This window comes from Chiloscyllium plagiosum, unplaced genomic scaffold (genome assembly GCF_037043375.1).
Source record: "Chiloscyllium plagiosum isolate Xiang-an unplaced genomic scaffold, Cpla_swu_hap1 HiC_scaffold_38, whole genome shotgun sequence".
Taxonomy (NCBI): Eukaryota; Metazoa; Chordata; class Chondrichthyes; order Orectolobiformes; family Hemiscylliidae; genus Chiloscyllium; species Chiloscyllium plagiosum.
Window position 1 is genome coordinate 17,008,033 of NW_028270176.1, and position 25,960 is coordinate 17,033,992.

The 25,960-nt window shown below is 47.3% G+C and overlaps 1 protein-coding gene across 1 annotated transcript; it reads right to left on the reverse strand.

The window, feature by feature from the left end:
• LOC122544162 (claudin domain-containing protein 1-like) lies at positions 1-25,657 on the reverse strand. Its single transcript, XM_043683197.2, has 5 exons — positions 25,502-25,657; positions 23,347-23,670; positions 5,119-5,226; positions 4,222-4,359; positions 1-1,685 (listed from the first exon to the last, which is right to left on the reverse strand). Exons 2-5 carry the CDS (start codon positions 23,642-23,644, stop codon positions 1,462-1,464), a joined length of 768 nt encoding a protein of 255 aa, XP_043539132.2. The 5' UTR covers positions 23,645-23,670; positions 25,502-25,657; the 3' UTR covers positions 1-1,461.
• Between the last annotated feature and the right edge of the window lie 303 nt (positions 25,658-25,960).

A 25,960-nucleotide genomic window follows, 5' to 3' on the forward strand; every position in this document is an offset into this window, starting at 1 on the left:
GACTATATAAACACCTGCTTTTATTTCAATAACTTATATATTGCAGGGTACAGGAGAACTATCATAAAAATACATTCACTAATTATTAAATAAGGACTTCTCACACAGATTATAAATATACAAAGGGACTTTGTCAGCCAGGTCCCACGGCCGGTTATATCAAAGTGCCACCTCCATTTGGAGTGAGAGCACACTCCGTTCACCCCCAGACGCATATTCTCAAAAGCATACCAGTGAATCCATGATACTGTTACCTCCTGAATCCATTTCAGTCATGATTTCATTGAGCTCAGCTCATAAGAGAGAAGACATACTTTCAATTAGAACTACAAGGGCATCCCACTCCTGAGAATTGGAAGGAACCCAGGTTGGGACTTTGTTCTCAAAGACCTGTGAAAATGACAGCAATTATTAGATAGCTGGCCAGCAAAAATACAAAAAACAAAGCTTTTGTGCTGAGTAGGCCACTCTCTCTCTTGCCTCTGAGCCAAATGCCTGTACACTGGGGTCACAGTCCAGTGTCTCAATGCAGCACCAAGAGGGCACAACACTGCAGAGAGAGAGGACTCTGAGGGGCAGTACACTGTCAGAAGCTCATTACTAATGGAGTGCTGCATGGTCAGAAGAATCAGTGCTGAAGGAGTACTGCACCATTGGAAGGTCAGAACTGCAGGAGCACTGCACTGAGAGCAATACGAACAAGATGCTCCCACTTCTGGACAGTCTCATTCCTAACGGAGTGTTGAACTATCAGAGAATCATTGTCGAGGGAGTGCTGCACTAGCAGGTGTTTAGAACTGCAGGAGGGCCAGGCCTGAGGGAGCACTCTCCTGCCAAAAAAAAAACTCAGTACACAGGGAATGCTGCACTGTTAAAAAGAGGGCCAAATCGGAGGGAGCACAGCATAGCTGGAAGGGCCACAGTGACAGCCCTGCAATGATGGGGCTGGCAATAACAGAGGGCCTGTCTGCCCTCTCAAGGGGGCAGAGTGGGCAGGAAAGAGCCTACGGACACTATTGAAGAGTGGAAGTGAAGAGCAGGCCCTGGGCCCACTCAACCACCACCAAAGCACTACAATAATTTGCTCATTAGCACCCAGCTCCTTGTGACAGCTTCCTGTCCACAGTTTGCATCCATGCTCACCGAGACTGCAGTAGTGGCTACGTTTTCAAAACGCGCACTTTGTAGACTACTTCAGGATTGCATGGCACTGCTAAACAGGGAGTGGACGGGATTTGAAGAATTCCGACACGTGGGATCCCGAGCAAAAATAAAGGGGGGACCTACATCCCCATGGAACACTATGAGGTTAAACATCCACGATTGAAATGCATGAAGGGAAGGATTAAGAACAAAAAAAAAAGAAAAGAGTCCTTTTACATCGCTGCTATTTCCGAACATGATTGAAGTGCCTGTTCACAAATCGGACGTTGGGGGGAGCGAGCAACAGGAAACCACAAGCTAAGCCACCCGGTAAGCCTTCATCCTGCTGTATTCTGTCCGGTCGGTGCGGGCGGCCCAGATAAACAGGGCTGCGGCCATGAGCTGGAGAGGGGCAGATACACACGCCAGGCAAAAAGACCAGCCGTACTCGCCGTCCGGGCGGGGCTCCAAGTCCTGCATCTTGGCGTGGAGGAGCTCAACGTTGGCAGCGAAACAAGCCACGGTGCCCAGGGTACAGATTCCTGGCAGGGAGAAAGCGACAAAGGCACGGTCAAAAAACACAGCAGTGGGGGTCCATCCATAAAACATCACAAAATCAAAACAATTAACACTCAAATTTCTGGACAACTGCCTTGAGTTGCCATTAATGCATAAAGTATATCCCAAAACAGGATTAAAAATGAGAGAAACCAAGAGTTGCTCACTTTAGTTTGTGGAACACAGTATTTCTTAAATGGCAAGAGGTTGCAAATTGTCATTGCAGGAAGAGGCCTAGCTGTCCTAGTCAGTAAATCACGGCATTTAGCTGCCTACATTATGGGGAGGGAATGTTAAGTGGTATTATTGCAAGCCTATTAATCCAGAGACCCAGGTAATATCCTGCCATGGCAGATAGTGCAGCTTGATTTCAATTTTTAAAAAAAAAAGAGATTAAGAGTCTAACGAGGACCATGAAATCACTGCTGATCATCACAAAATCCATCAGATTTACTAATGCCCCCCAGGGACAGAAAGCTGCCACCCTTCCCTGACCTGGCCGACATGGGAGTCCAGATCCACAACAATTACGGATGGTCAATAAATACTGGCATGGCCAATGACATCCACATCTCATGCATGATGCAAAGAAAATGCAGTCCATTGGGAATGTTCATGGAACATTAGCCTTTATCACAGGAGTCATGAAATCTTGCTTCTGCTGTAGGGGGGTGTTGGGTAGACTGCACCTGGGAGTACTGTGTGTAGATTTGGTTTCCTCATCTCCAGGGGGATATTTTTGCCATAATGCAAGGGCAGATAAGGCTCACCAGACTTGTTCCCGGGACAGACAGACTGCCCTATGCAGAGAGATTGGGCAAAATGGGTCTAATGTGGTCTTCATAGAGTTATGAAGAGAGCGAGAGGTGATGTGATGGAACATTACAAAAAAAAAAAGAGAGATATAAAATTAGGTAGAGGCAGACAGCAATATCCAGTTTGGGCCCTCGATTTGAAAGCAAGGGAGTAGCCAATTAGGATCAAGGGGAGCAGCTTTTCTCAAAATGTGAACCCTGAAGTCTGTACCGCAGGGGTCTTTGCTCAAGTTTTAACAGTAGAAAGGATATTATTAAATTGGAGACAGTTCAAGAAAGGTTGACCAGGATGTTGCCAATCTGGAGGATTTGTGCTATGAGGATAGGCTGAAACTTTTTTCACCGGAACTCAGAGGTTGAAACGTGACCTTATAGAGATTGAGAAGGTCATGAGGGGCATAGATCAGATGAATAGCAAAGTATCTTTTTACCCCTAGAGAGTGGAGGAGTTCAAAATTAGAGGGCATATTTTTAAGGTAAGAAGAATAAGATTTTAAAAATGGATCTGCAGGGGCAATGTTTTCACTCAGAAGGTGATTTGCATGTGGAATGAACTTCCACAATAGATGGTAGATGTAGGTACATACGAACGGGAAAGGGATATGGGCAAAATGCAGGCAAGTGGAACAAATTTAGTTTGGGAAACTTGGTTAGCATGGACGGGTTGGACCGAAGGCTCTGTTGCCCTGCTGTATGACTGAGTGCAAAGTGCTATAGGGATAGTGCGCATAAAAGGCATTAAAGCATTGGATCAGTCATGATCACATTAAATTGGGAAAACAGGTTCAATAGGCTGAATGGCCACCTCCCATTCCTATATTCCAATAGAAGCTGATCCTCACTGACTCCCAGCCCAACTGTTTGTTCGGTGGTGCTGTGGACCACGTATATATTGGGTGTGGGCGTTTGCACTCCCTTTCTGATTTTCTTAAAGACCTTCTTCGCGGTTTTTGGTTGCACTTCAGTCCCACGCTCCTGATCTTTGGGTAGAGAGGAGAGAAGGTAGGTCAGAGGGCCTCCTCATTGCCCTGGCCAAACTGGCTGTAAACAGGTCCAGGCAGTGGGCTGTGGAGGGGGTCGTTATGGCCAACTGCCTGGCCCTCTTCCGCGGGTATGAGAGAGCCCGGGTGTCCCGAGAGAAGGAGCACACACACAGTGTCCACCAACACCAGAGATTTTCAGGGAAAAGGCGGACACCGCAGCAAGTAGAGTGCTTTATTGCCCCCTCCAGCTCTATTTTGATTCAATCCCTGCCTTCCCCTTCACTGTTTGATCATACAGCATTGCCCTCTGAGAAGGGCACTGCTGGTCACTGACCATTCAGTTGTTTCCTTCCTTCAGGGTGGTGACATTGAATAAAGATTTGTACACCTGTTGCCTTTCACTGTAAATAAAAAAAAAAAAGCTGATCCTTGTCAGAACACGTGATCGCCAACAGGTCTCATCCCTCCACAAAAATCTTCATTCCTGTGTCGGGAGGTACCTTACAGAAACAAGTCTCAAAATTTGAAGCCCACAGGCTCCGGGTTCAATTCTGACCAGGAATCTATCGTCTACATTTGGGCTGCTGCTGCAGTAGAGGAACATCACACTGTAGGGGCGGCTGCGAGGCAGTGAAGTATTGCAATGATGGAGAGGGGGGGCGCAGGCAGGGAGGGAGAGAGGATGAGCAAGGTGAGAAACAGATGCGGCCTTCAAACATTACCTGCGAGGAGGTGCAGCACTCCAGTGCCAATGGCAGGGTACAGGCTGCGGCAGGAACACACGCACAATCCAATGAGGGCCCCGAAACACATCAATCCCAAACTGATGAATGGGAGTAAGATCTGACAGCGACTCAAGTCTGAAAACACAAGGGGAGAGAGAGAGAAAGAGATTTATTGAATGGTGTCCCAGCATGTTGGTCAAAGTAGGGTTTCAGTGTATTAACGCTTGAATTGGTCAATGAGTCTTCCCAAAAGGAATGAGAATTCAGTTTGAGAGAATAGCTGGTGCAAAGTCACAATAGTGAAGTCTGATGTAATTCTTGGTCTGGAAAAACCTGTCTCATTGCTATTATCACTGCAGCCACTTTGCTAGGGCTATGGACAGACAAACCGAGGGATACCACATAACAGATGTGCCTGTTCCTGTATAACAGGCTCAATGGTGTGAATGGCATTCCCATTCCTGTATAACAAGCTTCATGGTGTGAATGGCCTCACCTGTTCCTCCGTAACAAGTTCGAAACGTTCAAGTTACCCGAACCCTAATCCAGAGTGAATGGCTCCCAGTCCAATGTAACAGGACTAAGAGGGCTGATTGGCCTCTTGGCACGCGCAATACACTCCAAGGGCTAAACGGTCACCTCACAAACCTGTGTAACACAACAGAGGGGCTGAATGGTCTCTAAAACGATCCTGAGCAACTAAGTAGAGGGACTCAATGGCCTTCTGTTCTTGAGCAATAGACTGAAGGGACTGGGTGGAAGGTTCTAACCCCAATGCGCTACAGGTGGCACAGCCTCAGACAGGGGTTTCTCAAAGACATGTCAAAAACCTGGAGAAGTCGATTGGGGGAAGAAAAACAGGCCTCAACCGCAGGAAGAGGGAAATGGACTCACAGGTTCTGACGTAATCCACTCCGCTGTTGTGGTTTCCGATCTGTTTGTACTTGGGTGTGAACTGGTTCTTCAGCGAGAAGCTGACACACATACTGCCCTGGTTCACTTCTGGAACAAAAACAGAAAGAATCAGAGGATTCACATCAAATATAAAAGCAAGATACTGAAAGAAAGAGGGGGGAGTTGGGTGGGGTCTGTCAGTGAGAGACTGCGGCAAAAGCATCCCAGGATAATATTATACTTGGAATTATGGAAGAAAGAGTGCAGAACACTGGACAGGGCAAACAGTGCATGGCAGAACGTATTGATACTTGGAGAGCAGATAATGTTTTAAGCAGCAAATAGCACCCGTCTCACAGAAAAGAATAAAAAAGGCCACTACAGAACATCTTATTAAAATGGACACAGAATCTTTCAAGATGGCTTCCAGAAGTCACATGACTGCTGTCATCGATTGATTGCAGCAGAAACCAGGCATGTCAATGTATTAACTCAGCGGCAACCACAAAGGGAGACATACAGAATTCAACTGACACTTGGATAACTCAGAAAGTCTTCCCAAATTCAGTCTCTGAAAGAACAGGAGATGGGAGGTTACCATAGAGAATTTGAACTTCTTGGTCTACAACAACTTATTGCCACTAACATTGCAGCTGCTCTGCACAGATGATGATTGGACAGACTGAGGGGTGCCATTAAGGCCAGATGGACTGTGAGCTGCGAACAGATAGCTGGAGGAAGCCAAAGGACTGATTAACTTTGGGAAGGTTGGTCTCTTCCTTCTAAATTCCAATGAGTACACGCCCAATCTACTCAATCCCTCCTCATTAAGGCAGTCCCTCCATACCCAAGAACAACCAAGCAAACCTTCTAAGGCCTGCAGCAAACACCAGAATATCTTTGCTTAATAAAAAGGGGCCAAAAAAAAAAAAACACGGTATTCTAGTTGTAGTCAGACAAGTGTCTTTTTTAGCAAAACTAGCTGTAGTTTGACCAGTGCCTTTTAGATTATTAGATTAGATTACATTACAGTGTGGAAACAGGCCCTTCGGCCCAACAAGTCCACACCTACCTGTCGAAGCGCAACCCACCCATACATTTACCCCTTACCTAACACTACGGGTAATTTAGCATGGCCAATTCACCTTACCTGCACATCTTTGGACTGTGGGAGGAAACCGGAGCACCCAGAGGAAACACAGACACGGGGAGAACGTGCAAACTCCACTCAGTCAGTCGCCTGAGGCGGTATTCTAGTTACAGTATTCTAGTCGTAGTCAGACAAGTGTCTTGTTTTAGCAAAACCTCCCTATTTTTTTTATTCCAATTCCCTTTCAATTAAAAAGGCCAACATTCCATTTGCCTTCCCATTACCCACTGCACTTGGGTGTTAGCGTTATTGTCTTTCATGAGGCAAATATAGTTGTTTAAACAATAAGTTTGCTGAGATCAAACAAGTAGCCATACAGTTATTAACCAAGGTAACTTATTTCAGCTACATCCTGTCTGAAAATACACTTTCTTTTAAATTAGGGGCAAACACAGTGGCTCAGTGGTTAGCACTGCTACCTCACAGCACCAGGGTTCGATTCTAGCCTCAGGCGACTGTCCGCGTGGAGTTTGCACGTTCTCCCGTGTCTACGTGGGTTTCCTCCCACAATCCAAAGGTGTACAGGGAGAATTCACCATAGGGTTCAGGGACGTGTAGTTAGGTGCAGAGTAAATGCAGAGTAATAGGGGAATGGGTCTGGGTGGGATACTCGGAGGATCGGTGTGGGTTTGTTGGGTCAAAGGAGCATCTGGAGGGGGACTTAAAATGCTGGGCACAGTAGATTAGATTACTTACAGTGTGGAAACGGGCCCTTTGGCCCAAGTCCACACCGAGTCACCAAAGCGCAACCCACCCAGACCCATTCCCTCACATTTACCCCTTCACCTAACACTACGGGCGATTTAGCATGGCCAATTCACCCGACCTGCACATTTTTGGATTATGGGAGGAAACCGGAGCACCCGGAGGAAACCCGCGCAGACACGGGGAGAATGTGCAAACTCCACACAGAGTCGTCACAGGCGGGAATTGAACCCGAGTCTCTGATGCTGTGAGGCAGCAGTGCTAACCACTGTGCCACCCACTAAGGTTGTGGGAGTTGAAAAAATGGTGGCGCTGGAAAAGCACAGCGGGTCAGGCAGCATCCGAGGTGCAGGAGAGTCAACATTTCAGGCATAAGCCCTTTATCAGGAATGTGGAAGGGAAAGGGGGCTGAGAGATAAATAGGGGGTGGTGCTGGAGAGAGGGGTGTGTGGGGAAGGTACATGGGAAGGCGATAGGTAGATGCAGGTGGAGGGGTTATTGTGAGAGGCCAGTGGGAAGGGTGGAGTGGTTGGGTGAGAAGGAAGATGGACAGGTAGGACAGGTCAAGAGAGTGGTACAGAGTTGGACGGTTGGATCTGGGATGAGGTGGAGGGGGGTGTGGTGGGGAGGAGAGATATATAAAAAAAAAATAATGAAGTCGATGTTGATGCCATGTGGTAGAGGGTCCCTAGGCAGATGAGGCATTCTTCCTCCAGGTGACGGGTGGCTTGGATTGGTGGTGGAGGCAACCCAGGACTTGCATGTCCTTGGAGGAGTGTGAGGGGGAGTTGAAGTGGTCAGCCACAGGACAGTGGGGTTGTTTAATACGTGCGTCCCAGAGATGTTCCCGGAAAAGTTTTGCGAATTGGCTTCCTATCTCTCTAGTGTAGAGACGACTGCATCCAGAGCAAAACAGGAGATGTGTTGGGTGGATGTGTAGGACAATCTCTGCCAGATGCGAAAAGATCCTTTGGGACCTCAGACGGAGAAGTGACGAGCAGAAGGTGTGGGCGCAGGTTTTATACTTCTTGCGGCGGCAAGGGAAGGTGCCGGGAGTGGAGGGTGGGTGGGTAGGAGGGGCACGGACCAAACAAGATAGTCACGGAGGAGAAACACACAGTTTCTGAAACGCAGGTAGGAATGGGAGGGAAATATCTCTGTTGTTGGGGTCTGAAATGGGGTGGCCGAAATGGAGGAGAATAATGAGCTATATCCAGAGCTGAGTGGGGTGGAAGGTGAGGACCAGAGGGGTGCTATCCTTGTTACATGGTTGGAGTTCAAGGGCGGAGATGTGGGAAGTGGAGGAGATCTGAGATGCCCTATTTCAGAGACTGCTATTTCTCCTCCCATGTGATCAACAAAGCCCTCCAGCATATCTCCTCCACTTCCTGCACCTCTACCTTCAAGCTCTACCCCTCTAACTCCAACAAGGATGGAATGCCCCACCCCCCCCCCCAGTCCACATCCAGCAGAGATTTTCCTTGCACATCCACCCACCTCATCGACTGCATCTTTTGCTGTCAATGTGGTCTCCTCTACATCAAAAAGACAGGACGCCAACTCGCAGAGCATGTCAGGGACCATCTCTGGGATGGACCCACCAAACAGCCCCACCACCCTGTGGCTGACCACTTCAAAGCCACCAGTCAACTGGAAGAACACCTCATCTCCCGCCTCAGGAACCTCCAAAAACAGAGCATCAACGGCCACTTCACTTGTTCCCAAATCTCCCTCCCCCCCCCTTCCCCTCCGCCCCCCCCACAGCTCATCCCTCCAACTGCCCTCTTGACCTGCCCATCTTCCTTCCCACCTATCCACTCCACCCTCCCCACCAACCATCACTTCCCACCTGCATCTACCTATCGCCTACCTTCCCTACAGCCCCTCCTACTTATCTCTCCACTTTCCGAGTAAATGGCTTATGACCGAATGTCGACTCTCCTGCTCCTCGAATGCTGCGTGACCTGCTGTGCTTTTCCAGCGCCAGCCTTTTTGACCGACTCTCCAGCATTCGCAGTCCTCACTTTCTCAGAGTAGTCATGATTTGGAGATGCCGGTGCTGGACTGGGGTGTACAAAGTTAAAAGTCACCTCCTTCATCACCTGAAAGAGAGTGCTTCCAATTAAACCTGTTGGACTACAACCTGGTGTTGTATGATTTTTTAACTTTCTCAGAGTAGGTTGTGGACCATGTGCAGATAAATGGGATGCGTGTACGTTCAACATGTTTCAGTAGCAGGAAAGCTGGCAGCTTTGACCAGGGGGCTGACAGGAATGACGAATGATTTACAAACTTACCTCGTGAATAGATGGAGTGCACAAGGGACAGCTGAGTAAGTAAGGTAATATATTTGGGTGGTTGCTTTACAAAACATTACTCAGGTAGTGTCTTCTACCCATCGTATTTCTCTAACCAAAAACAAAATTGCCAGATTGGTAAGATTTTTTTTTAATTCTGTATTTTTCTACATTCTCTTTGGAATGGCAATTAGGGCAGTTGAATGTTACTCCTGCAGAATGGGGAGGGGAGGGTCACCACTAGTGACCCTGGTGACTTCCTGTGGGAAAGTGCACCCAACTCCAGCTCCACGTTAGGGAACCGGAGGAGGAGCTGGATGAACTCCGAATCATTCAGGAGGTGGAGGAAGTTATTGAGAGGAGATACAAGAAGGTAGTCACAGCTCGGGTACAAGAAAAAAAAAGAGCAGATGGGTTACAGTTGGGGGACGGAAAGGGAACCGGCAGACAGTGCTGGGGTCCCCTGTGGCCATTCCTCTCAATAGAGAGTATACTGATTTGGATAGTGCTGGATGGGACAATTTACCATGGAGCACAGATCTCTGGCATTGTCTGTCCCTTTTGCTCAGAAGAGGTGGGGTGTTGGGGAAGCGAGAGAGCGAGAGAGCGAGAGAGCGAGAGAGCGAGAGAGCGAGAGAGCGAGAGAGCGAGAGAGCGAGAGAGCGAGAGAGCGAGAGAGCGAGAGTCATTAGGGCCTCCATATTTAGGGGTCAGTTGGGAGGTTCAGAGGGAAAGAGAGACTCACGGTTGGTGTGTTGCAGGCTCCTGATGCCTTGGATCATGTTTTTGGGATCCTTGAGGGGGAGGAGGAGCAGCTCCACATCGGCACTAACGACATAGGTAGGAAAAGGGATGAGGATTAAGGCAGAAATTCAGGGAGCTAGGCTGGAAGCTTAGCACTACAACAAACAGATTTTATCTCTGGTCTGTTGCCCGTGCCAGTGAGGAGAGGGATAGGAAGAAAGGAGAGTTGAACACGTGGCTACAGGGATTATGCAGGCGGATGGGTTTCAGATACCTGGATAAAGATGTGCAGGTTAGGTGAATTGTCCATGCTAAATTGCCCATGCTAAATTGCCCATAGTGTTCAGAGATGTGTAGGTTATGTGCTTTAGTCAGTGGTAAACATAGGGTAGGGGAACGGGTCTGGGTGGGTTACTCTTCGGAGGGCTGGTGTGGGTTGAAGGACCTGCTTCCACACTGTATGGAATCTAATTCTAGTTCAATTGAGGCTCATTCTGGGGTAGGTGAGACCTCTATAAACAGGATGGTATCTCCAGTGACCAGGAGGTTGAGAGTAGTGAGGTCAGAAATGAGGTCAAGATTGCAAGAGCTCACCAGCAAGCAGGGAGGTGGTTTGAAGTGAGTCTATTTGAACAGGAGGAGCATCTGGAATAAAGGTGGGTGAACTCGAAGAATGGGTTGGTACCTGGGATTTCAATGTTGTGGCCATGTTGGAGACATGGATAGAGCAGGGGACAGGAATGGTTGTTGCAGGTTCCGGGATTTAGATGTTTCAGTAAGAACAGAGAAGATGGTAAAGTGGGGGGCGGGGGGGGAAGGTGTGGCATTGTTGGTCAATGGTCGCCAAATGACTTGGAGATGCCAATGTTGGACTGGGGTGGACAATGTTTTTAAAAATTGCACAACACCAGGTTATAGTCCAACAGGTTTATTTGCAAGCACTAGCTTTCGGAGCACCACTCCTTCATTAGGTAGTTGTCCACCTGATGGAAGAGCAGTGCTCTGAAAGCTAGTGCTTGCAACTAAACCTGTTGGGCTATAACCTGGTGTTGTGCAATTTTTAACATTATTAGTCAAAGACAGTATTACGGTGGCAGAAAGGACATTTGAGGATTCGTCTCCTGAGGGAGTATGGGCCGAGGTTAGAAACAGGAGAGGTCACCCTGTTGGGAGTTTTCTATAAGCCTCCGAATAGTTCCAGTGATGTAGAGGAAAGGATAGCAAAGAATTTTCGATAGAAGCGAGAGTAACAGAGTAGATATTATGGGGGACTTTAACTTTCCAAATATTGACTGGAAATACAACAGTTCAAATATTTTGGATGGGTCAGTTTTTGTCCGCCGTGTGCAGGATGATTCCCTGACACAGTATGTCGACAGGTCAACAAGGGGAGAGGCCACACTGGATTTGGTACTGGCCAATGAACCCTGCCAGGTGTCAGATTTGGAGGCAGGTGATCACTTTGGTGATCGTGACCACAATTCAGTCATGTTTTCCAGCATCTGCAGTCCTCACTTTCTCCCACAATTCAGTTATGTTTTCTTCAGCAATTGAAAGGGATAGGTAACTCACACAGGGCAATGTTATGGTTGGGGAAAAGGCAATTATGATGCGATTAGACAAGATTTAGTATACATAGGACGGGGAAAAAAACAGCAGGGGATGGGCACAATTGAAATGTGGAGCTTATCCAAGGAACAGCTTGAACAAGACCTTGATAAAAAGTGTTCGAGCAAGGGAGTCGTGGTTTACTAAAGAAGTTGAATCTCTTGTCAGGAAGAAAAGATGGCTTATGTAAAGGTGAGAGGTGAAGGTTCAGTTAGGGCACTCGAGTGTTACACATTAGCCAGGAAAGACCTAAATACAGCAAGCCAAGAATAGCCAGGAGGGGAGATAAGACAACATTGGCAGATAGGATAAAGGAAAACCCCTAAAGCTTTCTATAGGTATAGAAGGAATAAAGGAATGACTAGAGAAAGATTAGGGCCAATCAAGGATATAGTGGGGTGTTGTGCATGGAGTCTGAGTAGGAGAAGCAATAAGTGAATATTTTACATCACTATTCACCCTGGAAAAAGACAGACAATGTTGTCAAGGAGAATACTGAGATACAGGCTAGTAAGACGAGACAGGATTGAGGTTCACAAGGAGGTGGTGTTAGCAATTCTGGAAAGTGCGAAAATACACAAATTCCCTGGGCTGGATGGGATTTATCCTAGGATTCTCTGGAAAGCCAGGGAGGAGATTACAGAGCCTTTGGTTTTGATCTTTATGTCGTCATTGTCTACAGGAATAGTGCCAGAAGACTGGAGGATAGCAAATGCAGCAAGCCCTGGTAATTACACACCACTGTGCCTTACTTCAAAGTCTGTGAGAAGATTTGTAGCTCGGGTGCTCGTTGTTGTGGTTCTGTTCGCCGAGCTGGGAATTTGTGTTGCAGATGTTTCGTCCCCTGTCTAGGTGACATCCTCAGTGCTTGGGAGCCTCCTATGAAGCGCTTCTGTGATCTATACTCCGGCATTGGTAGTGGTTTGAATCTGCCGCTTCCGGTTGTCAGTTCCAGCTGTCTGCTGCAGTGGTCAGTATATTGGGTCCAGGTCAATGTGCTTTTTGATTGAATCTGTGGATGAGTGCCATGCCTCTGGCTGTTCTGTTTGGCTTGTCCTATAATAGGAGGAGAAAGTGAGGGCTGCAGATGCTGGAGATCAGAGCTGAAAATATGTTGCTGGAAAAGCGCAGCAGGTCAGGCAGCATCCAAGGAGCAGGAGAATCAACGATTCGGGCATCAGCCCTTCTTGTCCTATAATAGTAGTGTTGTCCCAGTCGAATTCATGTTGCTTGTCACCTGCGTGTGTGGCTACGAATGATAGCTGGTCGTGTCGTTTCGTGGCTAGTTGGTGTTCATGGATGCGGATCGTTAGCTGTCTTCCTGTTTGTCCTATGTAGTGTTTTGTGCAGTCCTGGCATGGGATTTTGTACACTACATTGGTTTTGCTCATGCTGGGTATTGGGTCCTTCGTTCTGGTGAGTTGTTGTCGGAGAGTGGCTGTTGGTTTGTGTGCTGTTATGAGTCCTAGTGGTCGCAGTAGTCTGGCTGTCAGTTCGGAAATGCTCTTGATGTATGGTAGTGTGGCTACTCAAACTACTGGACCTGTACCTCACAACACACTTCACATTCAACAACCAAATATATGAACAAATCAACGGCACACCCATGGGCTCACCCATCTCTGGACTCATAGCAGAAGCGGTAATGCAAAGATTAGAACAAATGGTCTTACCGCAAATTCAACCCAAACTCTGGGTCAGATATGTGGATGACACCTTTGTAATCATTAAAAACACAGAAATAGAGAACACACACCGGATCATCAACGCCACACTCACAGGAATCCAATTCACTAGAGAGGAAGAAAAGGACAACCAACTCCCATTCCTAGGCGTGATGGTACAGAGGACACTGAACGGAGAATTCACCACAAAGGTATACAGGAAAGCCACACGCACAGACCAAGTCCTGAACTATGAAAGCAACCACCCCAACACACAAAAGAAGTTGCATCAAGATACGATTCAAAAGAGGGCCACAACACACTGCAGTACACCAGAACTGCAAAAAGAGGAAGAACACCTATACAATGTATTCGCCAAAAACAGATACCCGTGCAATTTCATCAACAGATGCCAAAGGGAAAGACAACGGAATGAGGACATGCCGCAACCCAAAGGACTAGCCACACTACCATACATCAAGAGCATTTCCGAACTGACAGCCAGACTACTGCGACCACTAGGACTCATAACAGCACACAAACCAACAGCCACTCTCAGACAACAACTCACCAGGACAAAGGACCCGATACCCAGCATGAGCAAAACCAATGGTGTACAAAGTCCCATGCAAGGACGGTACAAAACACTACACAGGACAAACAGGAAGACAGCTAACGATCAGCATCCATGAATACCAACTAGCCACGAAACGACACGACCAGCTATCCTTAGTAGCCACACACGCAGATGACAGGCAACATGAGTTCGACTGGGACAAGACTGCTATTATAGGACAAGCCAAACAGAACAGCCAGGGAATTCCTAGAGGCGTGGCACTCATCCACAGATTCAATCAATAAGCACATTGACCTGGACCCAACATACTGACCACTGCAGTGGACAGCTGGAATTGACAACCGGAAGTGGCAGATTCAAACCACTACAAATGCCGGAGTAAAGATCACAGAAGCGCTTCACAGGAGGCTCTCAAGCACTGAGGATATCACCTAGACAGGGGACGAAACGTCTGCAACACAAATTCCCAGCTCGGCGAACAGAACCACAACACTGAGCCTTACTTCACTTGTGGGTAAAGTATTGGAAAAGGTTAAAAGGTTATAAGAGTTAGAACTTATAATCATCTAAACAGGGATAAGTTGATTCAGGATAGTCAACGTGGTTTTGTGAAGGGTGGGTCGTGCCTCATAAACCTTATTGAGTTCTTTGAGATGGTGACCAAACAGGTGGATGAGGCTACAGTGGTTGGTGTGGTAGAACATAGAACATAAAATATTACAGTACAGGCCCTTCAACCACAGGTTGGTGGAACAATCTGAAGCCTATTTATCCTACACTATTCCATTTTCATCCATGTTTATCCAATGATCATTTACATGCCCTTAAAATTGGCTAGCCTACAACTGTTGCAGGCAGTGTGTTCCACGCCCCTACTACTCTGAGTAAAGAAACTACCTCTGATATGTCCTATATCTATCACCCCTTGAGCTTACCATCACCACCCAAGGATAAAAGGCTCTCACTGTCCACCCTATCAAACTCTCTGATAATTTCAGATGTCAAAATTCAGTGATGTCTTGACCACCTTCTCTCTAATGAAAACAGCTTCAAGTCCCTCAGAAGACCTTCCCTCCATACCAGGCAACATCCTGGTAAATCTCCTTTGAACCCTTTCCAAAGCTTACACATCCTTCCTATAACACAATGACCAGAACACTACGCAATACTCCAAGTGCGGCTGCGCCAGAGTTTTTAAGATTAGATTAGATTCCCTACAGTGTGGAAACAGGCCCTTCGGCCCAACCAGTCCACACCGACCCTCTGAAGACTAACCCACCCAGACTCATTTCTCTCTGTCCCTAGCACTATGGGACAATTTAGCATGGCCAATCCACCCTAACCTGCACATCTTTGGACTGTGGGAGGAAACCGCAGCACCCGGAGGAAACCCACGCAGACACGGGGAGAATGTGCAAACTCCACACGGACAGTTGTCCGAGGCTGGAATCGAACCCGGCACCCTGTGGCTGTGAAGCAACAGTGCTAACCACTGAGCCACCGTACCGCCCCAATTTTGTACAGCTGCAGCAGGACCTTGCAGCTCCAAAACTCAATCCCTCTACCAATAAAAGCTACCACACTATATGCCTTCTTAACAACTCGATCAACCTGGTTGGCAACCTTCAGGGATTGCTGTACCTGGTCACCGAGATCTCTCTGCTCATCTACACTACCAAGAATCTTACCATTAGCCCAGGACTCTGCATTCCTGTTACTCCTTCCAAAGTGAATCACCTCACTTTTCCGCATTAAACTCCACTTCCCACATCTCAGCTCAGCGGCTCGTTTACGTCCCTCTATAGCCGACAAACATCCTTCTGCACCCTCATCCAAGTCATTTTCAAAAAAAAAAATGACAAACAGCAGTGGCCCCAAAACAGATCCTTGCAGTACACTGCAAGGAACCAAACCCCAGGATGAACATTTCCCATCAACCACTACCCTGTCTTCTTTCAGCTAGCCAATTTCTGATCCAAACCCCTAAATCACCCTCAATCCCACACCTCTATTTTGTGCAACAGCCTACGGGGTGAATCTTCTAAAATATATTCCTGAAATCCATGTATGCCACATCTACTGCTTTACCCTCATCCACCTGTTTGGTCACCGGCTCAAAGAACTCAATAAGGTTTGTGAGGCACGACCCACCCTTCACAAAACCGGGTTGACTACCCCTGATCAACGTATTCCTCCCTACACGATTATAATGAGATGAGATTTATAACCTTTTCCAACACTTTATCCCACAACCAAAGGCTTACTGGTCTATTATTACCAGGGATGTCTCTGCTCCCCTTTGTGAACAAGGAGCCAACATTTGCTATCCTCCAGTCTTCTGGCACTATTCCTGTAGACAATGATGACATAAAAGATCAAAATCAAGGGCCCTGCAATCTGCTCCCTGTCTTCCCAAAGAATCCTAGGATAAAGCCCAGCCGGTCCAAGGGAACTTATGTATTTTCACACACTCCAGAATTGCTAACACCTCCTCTTTGTGAACCTCAATCCTGTCTAGTCTGTATATCTGTATTCTCCTAGTCAACATTATGTTTAGTCAGTGTTCACAGTGGAAAAAGACATTCATTTCGCGTTTCCCCCATTTCCTCAGACTCCAAGCACTATTTTCCAACACTATCCTTCATTGGCCCTAGTATTTCTCTAGTCAATCATTCTTTTATTCCTGATATACTGAAATAATGCTTTAGGATTTTCCTTCATCGTATGTGCCAATGCCTTCATGTCCCCTCCTGGCTCTTCATAACACTCTTTAGGTCTATCCTGGCAAACTTGTAGCTCTCAAGCACCCGAACAGAACTTTCACATCTCATCCTAACATTAACCACCTTCTTTAACTTGACAAGAGATTCAATTTCCTTAGCTCCCTTGCTCGACGACTTCCTCCCTGCCAGACAGGTACATACTTATCAAGGCCACGCAGTAGCTATTCCATGAAATGTGGAGCTTATTCAATTGTGCCTATTCCCTGCAGTTTCCTTCTCCATCCTATGAATCATGAATCTTGCCTAATCACATCATAATTGCCTTTCCCCCAGCAATAACTCTTGCCTTGTGTTATATACCTACCCCTTTCCATCGCTAGAGTAAACATAACCCAAATGTGGTCGCTATCACCAAAGTGCTCACCTACCTCCAAACCTAACACCTGGCTGGGTTCATTACCCAGTACTAAATGAAACATGGCCTCACCCCTTATTGGCTTATCTACATTCTGTGTCATGAAACCCTCCTGCACACACTGGACAAAAAATGACCCATCCCAAGTACTCAAACTATAATATTTCCAGTCAACATTTGGAAAGTTAAAGTCCTCCATAACAGCTACCCTGTTACCCTCACTCCTATCCAGAATTCTCTTTGCTATCCTTTCGTCTATCTCTGGAAAGATTCAAAGGTCTATAGAAAACTCCCAACACTGACCTCTGCTTTCCTGTTTCTAACCTCAGCCCGTACTACCTCAATGGACGAGACCTCAGATGTCCTTCCTACCATTGTAATACTATCCTTGACTAACAATGCCATACCTCCCCTTCTTTCACCATCTTTTCTGTTCTTACTGAAGCATCTAAATCCCAGAACCTGCAACAACCATTCCTGTCCCTGCTCTATCCAGGTTTCCAAATGGCCACAACATCCAAGTCCCAGGTACCAACCCATACTGCAAGTTCACCCACCTTATTCCGGATGCTCCTGGTGTTGAAGTACTACCTTCCTGCTTGCTGGTGCACCCTTGTGACCTTGAAACCTCATTTCTGACCTTTTGTACTGTCAACCCCCTGGATACTGGAACTACAATTTAGGTTCCCATTCCCCTACTGAATTAGTTTAAACCCTCCCGAACAGCATTAGCAATCTCCCCCTCCCCCACCTCCCCAGGATATTGGTACCCCTCTGGCTCAGGTGTAGGCCATCCTGTTTATAGAAGTCCCACCTACCTCAGAATGAGCCCCAATTATCCAGATATCCAAAACCCTTCCTCCTGCACAACTCCTGAAGTCACGTGTCCCCTCTCCATATTCCGTGCCTCGCGAGCAAAGCACATGGCACAGGCAGCAAGCCAGAGATAATAACTGTTTGTTATAGCACTCTAGCTCCCTGAATTTCTGCCTTCAATCCCTGTCCCTTTTCTTACCCAAGTCATTACTACCTATGTGGACCATGACTTGGGGCTGCTTTTCCTCAAGGATCCCAAAACCACGATCTGAGACATCACAAACCTTGGCACCTGGGAGGCAACATATCAACCGTGAGTCACAGAACTTCCTATCCATCCCCCTAACTACAGAGTCCCCAATGACTAATGCTCTGCTCATCTGCCCCCTTCCCTTCTGAGCAACAAGGACAGACTTTGTGACAGAGACCTGTACCCCATGGCTTACCCCTGGTAAGTCATCACCTGCAACAGTATATTTGTTATGGAGGTGAACATCCACAGGGGTTCCCTCCACTGCCTGTCTGTTCCCTCTCCATCCGTGGTGTATGTGGATTTCAGTAAAGCATTTGATAAGGATCCCCATGGTAGGCTATTGCACAAAATACAGAGGCGTGGGACTGAGGGTGATTTAGTAGTTTGGATCAGGACGTGGCTAGCTGTAAGAAGGTAGAGGGTGGTGGTTGATGGGAAATGTTCATCCTGGAGTCCAGTTACTAGTGGTGTACCGCAAGGATCCATTTTGAGGCCACTGTTGTTTGTCATTTTAATAAGTGACCTGGATGAGGGCGGAGAAGGGTAGGTTAGTCAATTTGTGGATGACACTAGATCAGTGCAGTTGTGAATAGTGCTGAAGGATGTTGCAGGTTACAGAGGGACAGAGATGAGCTGAGTTGAGATGCGGCAAATGGAGTTTAATGTGGAAAAGTGAGACATGATTCACTTTGGAGGGAGGAACAGGAATAAAGAGCACTGGCCTCACGGTAAGATTCTCGATAGTGTAGATGAGCAGAGCGATCTCAGTGTCCATGTGCATAGATCCCTGAAAGTTGCCACCCAGGTTGATAGGGTTGTTAAGGCAGCATACAGTGTGGTAGCGTTTATTGGTAAAGGGATCATGTTTCAGAGCCACGGTGGCAAGCAGCAGCTGTACAAAATTCTGGTGCAGCCACACATGGGAGTATCATGTACAGTTCTGGTCACCGCATTATAGGAAGGACATGGAAGCTTTGGAAAGGGTTCAGAGGAGATTTGCCAAGATGTTGCCTGATATGGAGAGAAGGTCTCATGAGGAAAGGCTCAGGGACTTGAAGCTGTTTTCGTTAGAGAGAAGAAGGTTGAGAGGTGATTTAAATTGAGACCAGTAAGATCAGAGGATTAGATAGAGCAGAATCTTTTTCCTCAGATGGTGATGGCTAGCATAAGGGGACATAGCTTTTAACTGTGGGGTGATTGATACAGGACAGATGTCAGCTGTAGATTCTTTACTCAGGATAGTAGGGTCATGGAATGCACAGCCTGTAACAGTATAGACTCACCAACTTTCAGAGCATTTAAACGGTCATTGGATAAACATATGTATGGAAACAATAGTGTAGGATAGATGGGCTTGAGATTGGTCTGACAGAATGGCGCAACGTCAAGGGCCACAGGGCCTCTACTTTGCAGTAATATTTTATAGACGGGACAGGCCAAAGGCCTCCTTCTATGCTCTTTGACTCTACCAGAACAAGATGAAGGAGATATGGGTTAGGGTGGAAACACATGGAAGCACCTGGATAACATTTGGATCTCAGGCAAGCACATTTCACTCAAGTGCTTGAAGTTCAAGCAGCTCGTGCTCAGACTACAACTGCTGTGGTGCATTAGGAAAAGGAAAAATTCTCCGGATTCCTTCTACCAGCAGACAATCACATCACTCGGGATGGGGGTCTGCTAATACAGTCAGCGGTCAGGGAGAGGAGGTAGAGAAGGGAGGCCCCAGAGTATGGGAGTGCAGCATTGTCTGATCCTGCAGGCATCCAATAGAAATTGAACATTAAAGATGACGTGTTTGTTTTTAGGAGTGGTGAGGCTACATCTCAAAAACACACTGAGCTATTCGAGTCTCCTTATGTAAGGAAGGATTTAAAACACATTAGAAACAAAAACACAAATTGCTAGAAAATGTCAGCAGGTCTGGCAGCATCTCTGGGGAAAAACAAAATCAGAGTTAACGCTTCAAGCCTTCTGACCCTCTTTCAGAACTGCACATCGAGTGAGCTAGAGGATGAAGCAGAACCAGGGAACAGCTCAGAGTCAGGAGGAATTAATCCACATACATCCAGGGAAGTCATTTGGGTGGAACTGAGAAATAAGGAAAGGATGATCACCTTATTGGGATCGTATTATAGACCCCCCTAATAGTCAGAGGGAAATTGAGAGACAAACTTGTAATAGGGTGGTTATGGTAGGGGATTTTTAAACTTTCCAAACATAGACTGGGGACTGCCATAGTGTTAAGGGTTTTGATGGAGAGGAATTTATGTTCTGATTCAGTCTGTGGATGTACCAAGTAGAGAAGGTGCAACCTACTCTTGGGAAATAAAGCAGGGCAGGTGACGGAGGTGTCAGTGGGGGAGCACTTTGGGGCCAGCGACCATAATTCTAGTAGATTTAAAATAGTGATGGAAAAGGATAGACCAGATCTAAAAGTTGAAGTTCTAAATTGGAGAAAGGCCAATTTTGATGATATTAGACAAGAACTTTCAAAAAGCTGATTGGGGGCATATGTTGACAGGTGAAGTGATAGCTGGAAAATGGGAAGCCTTCAGAAATGTGATAACGAGAATCCAGAGAAAGTATATTCCTGTCAGGCTGAAAGGGAAGGCTGGTAACTATAAGGAATGCTGGATGACTAAAGAAATTGAGGGTTTGGTTAAGAAAAAGAAGGAAGCATATGGCAGGTATAGACAGGATAGATCGAGTGAATCCTCAGTAGAGTAAAAAGGAGTATATTTAAGAGGGAAAAAAGGGACTTGAGATAGCTTTGGCAAATAGAATTAAGGAGAATCCAAAGGGTTTCACAAATACATTAAGAACAAAAGGGTAACTAGGGAGAGAACAGGGCCCCTCAAAGATCAGCAAGGCGGCCTTTGTGTGGAGCCGCAGAAAACGGGGAAGATACTAAATGAGTATTTTGCATCAGTATTTACTGTGGAAAAGGACATGGAAGATATAGAATGTAGGAAAATAGATGGCAACATCTTGAAAAATGTCCATATTACAGAGGAGGAAGTGCTGGATGTCTTGAAATGCATAAACGTGGATAAATCCCCAGGACCTGATCAGGTGTACCCAAGAACTGTGGGAAGCTAGGGAAGTGATTGCTGGGCCTCTTGCTGAGATATTTGTATCATCGATAGTCACAGGTGAGGTGCCGGAAGACTGGAGGTTGGCGAATGTGGTGCCACTGTTTAAGAAGGGTGGTAAGGACAAGCCAGGGAACTATAGACCAGTGAGCCTGACCTCGGTGGTGGGCAAGTTGTTGGAGGGAATCCTGAGGGACAGGATGTATTTGGAAAGGCAAGGACTGATTAGGGATAGTCAACAATGGCTTTGTGCGTGGGAAATCATGTCGCACAAACTTGATTGAGTTTTTTAAAGAAGTAACAAAAAGGATTGATGAGGGCAGAGCGGTAGATGTGATCTATATAGTCTTCAGCAAGGCATTTGACAAGGTTCCCCATGGGAGACTGGTGAGCAAGGTTAGATCTCATGGAATACAGGGAGAACTAGCCATTTGGATACAGAACTGGCTCAAAAGGTAGAAGACCTTTTTGAAAGGTGGTGGTGGAGGGTTGTTTTTCAGACTGGAGGCCTGTGACCAGTTGAGTGCCACAAGGATCGGTGCTGGGTCCTCCACTTTTCATCATTTATGTAAATGGTTTGGATGAGAGCATAAGAGGTATAGTTAGTAAGTTTGCCGAAGACACCAAAATTGGAGGTGTGGTGGACAGCAAAGGTTATCTCAGGTTACAATAGGATCTTGACCAGATGGGCCAATGGGCTGAGAAGTGGCAGATGGAGTTTAATTCAGATAAATGGGAGGTGCTGCATTTTGGGAAAGCAAATCTTAGCAGGACTTATACACTGAATGGTAAGGTCCTAGGGAGTGTTGCTGAACAAAGAGACCTTGGAGTGCAGGTTCATAGCTCCTCGAAAGTGGATTCGCAGGTAGATAGGATAGTGAAGAAGGTGCTTGGTATACGTTCTTTTATTGGTCAGAATATTGAGTACAGGAGTTGGGAGGTCATGTTGCGGCTGTACAGGACATTGGTTAGGCCACTGTTGAAACTGTGTGCGCAATTCTGGTCTCCTTCCTAATGGAAAGATGTTGAAAGGGTTCAGAAAAGATTTACTAGGATGTTGCCAGGGTTGGAGTACTTGAGCTATAGGGAGAGGCTGAATAGGCTCGGGCTGTTTTCCCTGGAGCGTCGGAGGCTGAGGGATGACCTTATAAGTCATGACGGGCATGGATAGGGTAAATAGATGAGGTCTTTTACCCAGGGTTCAGGGGGGCAGGGTCCAAAGCGAGCAGGCATAGGTTTAGGGTGAGGGGAGAAGATATGAAAGAGACCCAAGGGGCAACTTTTTCCACAGAGGATGGTATGTGTATGGAATGAGCTGCCAGAGGATGTGGTGGAGGCTGGTACAATTGCAACATTTAAGAGGGATTTGGATAGGTATATGAATAGGAAGGGTTTGGAGGGATATGGGCCGGGTGCTGGCAGATAGGACTAGATTGGGTTGGGATATCTGGTTGGCATTGACAGGTTGGACTAAAGGGTCTGTTTCCGTGCTGTACATCTTTATGACTCTATGAAGCGGTCCTTTTGGACAAAGAGAGAGAGGTCAAGAGTGTGAACATGATGACATCTGGCAATAAATGGGGATCTCAGGATGTGGTGAGGATAGGTGACGAAGGAATGTTGACTATCATGGAAGCACCAGTGATCCTGGGTGGACTCAAAACTTGAACTGGATTCCATGTTGGGTGAGTCTGAGCCAGAGGCAGTCACTGAGGAACATGATGTGGCTGTGGAAACGGGTTTTCGCAAATACATTGTAAAACACCAGGAGTGACAACGAAATTAATGACTGGAAGGAAATCCTGTCAGAGACAGGAGCAGAATTTCTTCAAGGAGGGTATGCCTGAAGAGATGGGGCTGAGTTAGACATGACTATGATGTATAGCAAGTTGAAGAATTTCCTGGTCAGCCATTCTGCTCATATTTGGTACTTTTCTGAAGGGGGGGGGGGTGGTTGCAGAAGTGGGAGGGGTAAATTGGATAGCACAGTTGATGTTTGGTTGGGGGGGGGGGGAAGAAAAAAAAAGAGAGCACGCAGGACAGCAGAGGGAAGGGGGCAGATTAAGGTGAGGCTACAATGAGGTGTATGTTTGGGGAGCACGGAAGGCACTGGAGAAGGAGAGAGGGTAAGGAATTCCAACATGGAAATGGACAGAGAAAGAGCTCTCAATACATACGAACCTTCTGGTGGTGGTTTGAACCAATAGCCTTCCTTGAGCTTGCTGATACATCGCCTCCACAGTCCAATGGTGCCATTGTACATGATGAGTGCCCGGGAGTACATGTACTCATCGCTGTCCTCACGATCAAACTCCTCACTACTCGGCTGCAGCTCAGTGCTGTTCATCTCCGAAAGGCCGGGCCGGCTCCTGTACTCATACCAGTGGTCAGTACCAATGGCAGCAGCAATGTACACTGCAGAGATCAGGGCCAGGACGCTGCCAATCACCAACGCCGTGGCAAAACGATTGTCCACCATCGCACCAGTGGGTCAGCATGTGCCAACTGTGGGAGCAAGGGCACAAAGCTTAGCATTAAAGGACAGGGGAATGACAGAAAGACAGATCTTGCAGCAAAGGGAGGAAGCAAACATGAATGCTGGATAGAGAACGATAGTGTGTGTGTGTGTGAATGATGTAATGGATTGCAAGGACGAATGACAGCAATGTCAGCGGGGGGGGGGGGGGGGGGGGAGGCGGGAGGAGAAATAGAAGTCAGCAGGATCGACAAAAGGCTCACACAGCACAGAATAAGAGCGCGAGCAGGCACAAGTCAGACAGAACAAATGTGAGTGAACTGCACAGATTGCTGTATCACTCACGTGCAAGGTGAATAGACAGACATAGGCACATGACCAAATGCAGCAAACAGTCAAAAGGTCGTCACAACAGCACACAATCACTCCATCACTGCTCTCACCTCTTTTCTGACCACCCTTCCCATTCTCTTCCAGATATCCTGCACGACAAAGCTCTAATCCTTCCCCATTAACATTCATCAGAATTCTTGGTGCCTGGCTGCTGCTCAGACCACAGCCACAAACCCCTCACCTTTTGAAATAGGGAGCAGGGCAAACCAGTTAAAGTCAAAAGCAAGGAAACTCGTCCTTGCCAAATAGATTTCCAAAACTAGTCCCAATTGCCTGACTCTGGCCTATATACCTCTAAACCTTTTGTAGGATTGAAACAAGGTCAACACAATGAATCTCAGAATGAGCGTCCTGATTGGGGTTGTTAACCTGCCAGAAAAGAGAACGTACTTTCAACATTCACCTTGTCAAGGGGCCCAGATCTTATGTTTCAATCAAGTCACCTCTGATCCATCTGCCCTTCATGAAATACAAGCCAGATCTGTCCTCTACCTACCTCTTACAGGTATTAGTCTAGGAACCCTTCTCCAAACTACTCCTCATGCATTGACATCCTTCTTTAAATAGGTTTCCTTGCATTCCAACAGCTACCAGAGCCATAAAAAGCTCAGACATACAGTCAGGCTATGAAACTCATCACGTGAACCCAAGTGCTTCCCTGAAGTAGGGTCACCGGACCAGAAACTGACTCTGCTTTCTCTCTACAGATGCTGCCAGACCCACTGAGTGTGGCACACAATTTCTGATTTACAGCATCTGCAGTTGTCTCTCTCTCTCTCTCTCTCTCTCTCTCTCTGCAGGCAGCCCTAACCTGAAGCATTCATCATGTGCCCATGAGGGGGGTGGGCTGTTCTATCGAACGACTATGTTTAAGGCTGGCACAACATTACAAGTATCGAAAGCAAGGCACCTGCACACCCAGACCATTGCAACTTGTTCAGCTTGACACAGCAGGGCCGAGACTGAAAAGCGATGGGGCAAATATCTCAAAACAGGAGGAATATACAGCACTCTTTCCAAGCTTTGGTTTTGGCCAAGTCCTTTACTTGCTTGAGACGGTCTAGGATTAGAGCGGTGCTGGAGAAGCACAGCAGGCCAGGCAGCATCAGAGGAGCAGGGGGGGAAAAATAAAATCAACGCTTCAGGCAAAAGCCCTTGATCAGGAATTGAGGCAGGGAGCCTGCAGAGTGGAGAGATAAATGAGAAGGGTTTCCAGCATCTGCAGTCCTTGTTTTTATTTTGTTTGGGAAGGTCACCAGGGAGGAAAGGGTGGAAAAAACCTGACACATTGGCACTCCCACTCTGAATGGACAAGTATCTAGCTCCTGCACACCCACCTTGGGGACACTCCCTGGACAATATGGGGACTTCCCTGCTCAACACTGCCATTGACCTTTCACCTCCTCACCATGACCTTGGTTAACCTCCCTGCCTCAGAAGCCCGTTGTCTGTCTGTCACTCACTCACCTTCTCACAACCCAACACTTAAAGGTCCGCTCTTCACCCCCGCCCCACTTCCGGTCGTCCAGGAGTTCTTCCGGTGACGCTACCTGCTGACCCAAGTCGTGGCACCGCCCATTTTAACGTCACCCAGCGGTTTCGACTATTACGTCACAGGACGCGGCTCCCCCTCATCTCGCGCCAGCCCCGGCCGATTCGTGCCCACGACGACATCGCGCCCCGCCCCCTTCCATCCCAGCCGCGCCCCCTCCTTCCCCCACCCCCCAACCCACCCACGTGACGCCTGGCCCCTCCTCACCCCGCCGCTGCCTAATCCCTTGATCTTCGCCGAACCACCTCGCCCCTCAGCCTGAGCCCCGCCCCATTACCGCCTCGCCCGTAAACACAGCCACACCCCCTCGCATTCGGCCGCGACCCTTCCCCTTATTTCAGCCCGGACCGCGTCATTCAGCACCGCCCTCTCCC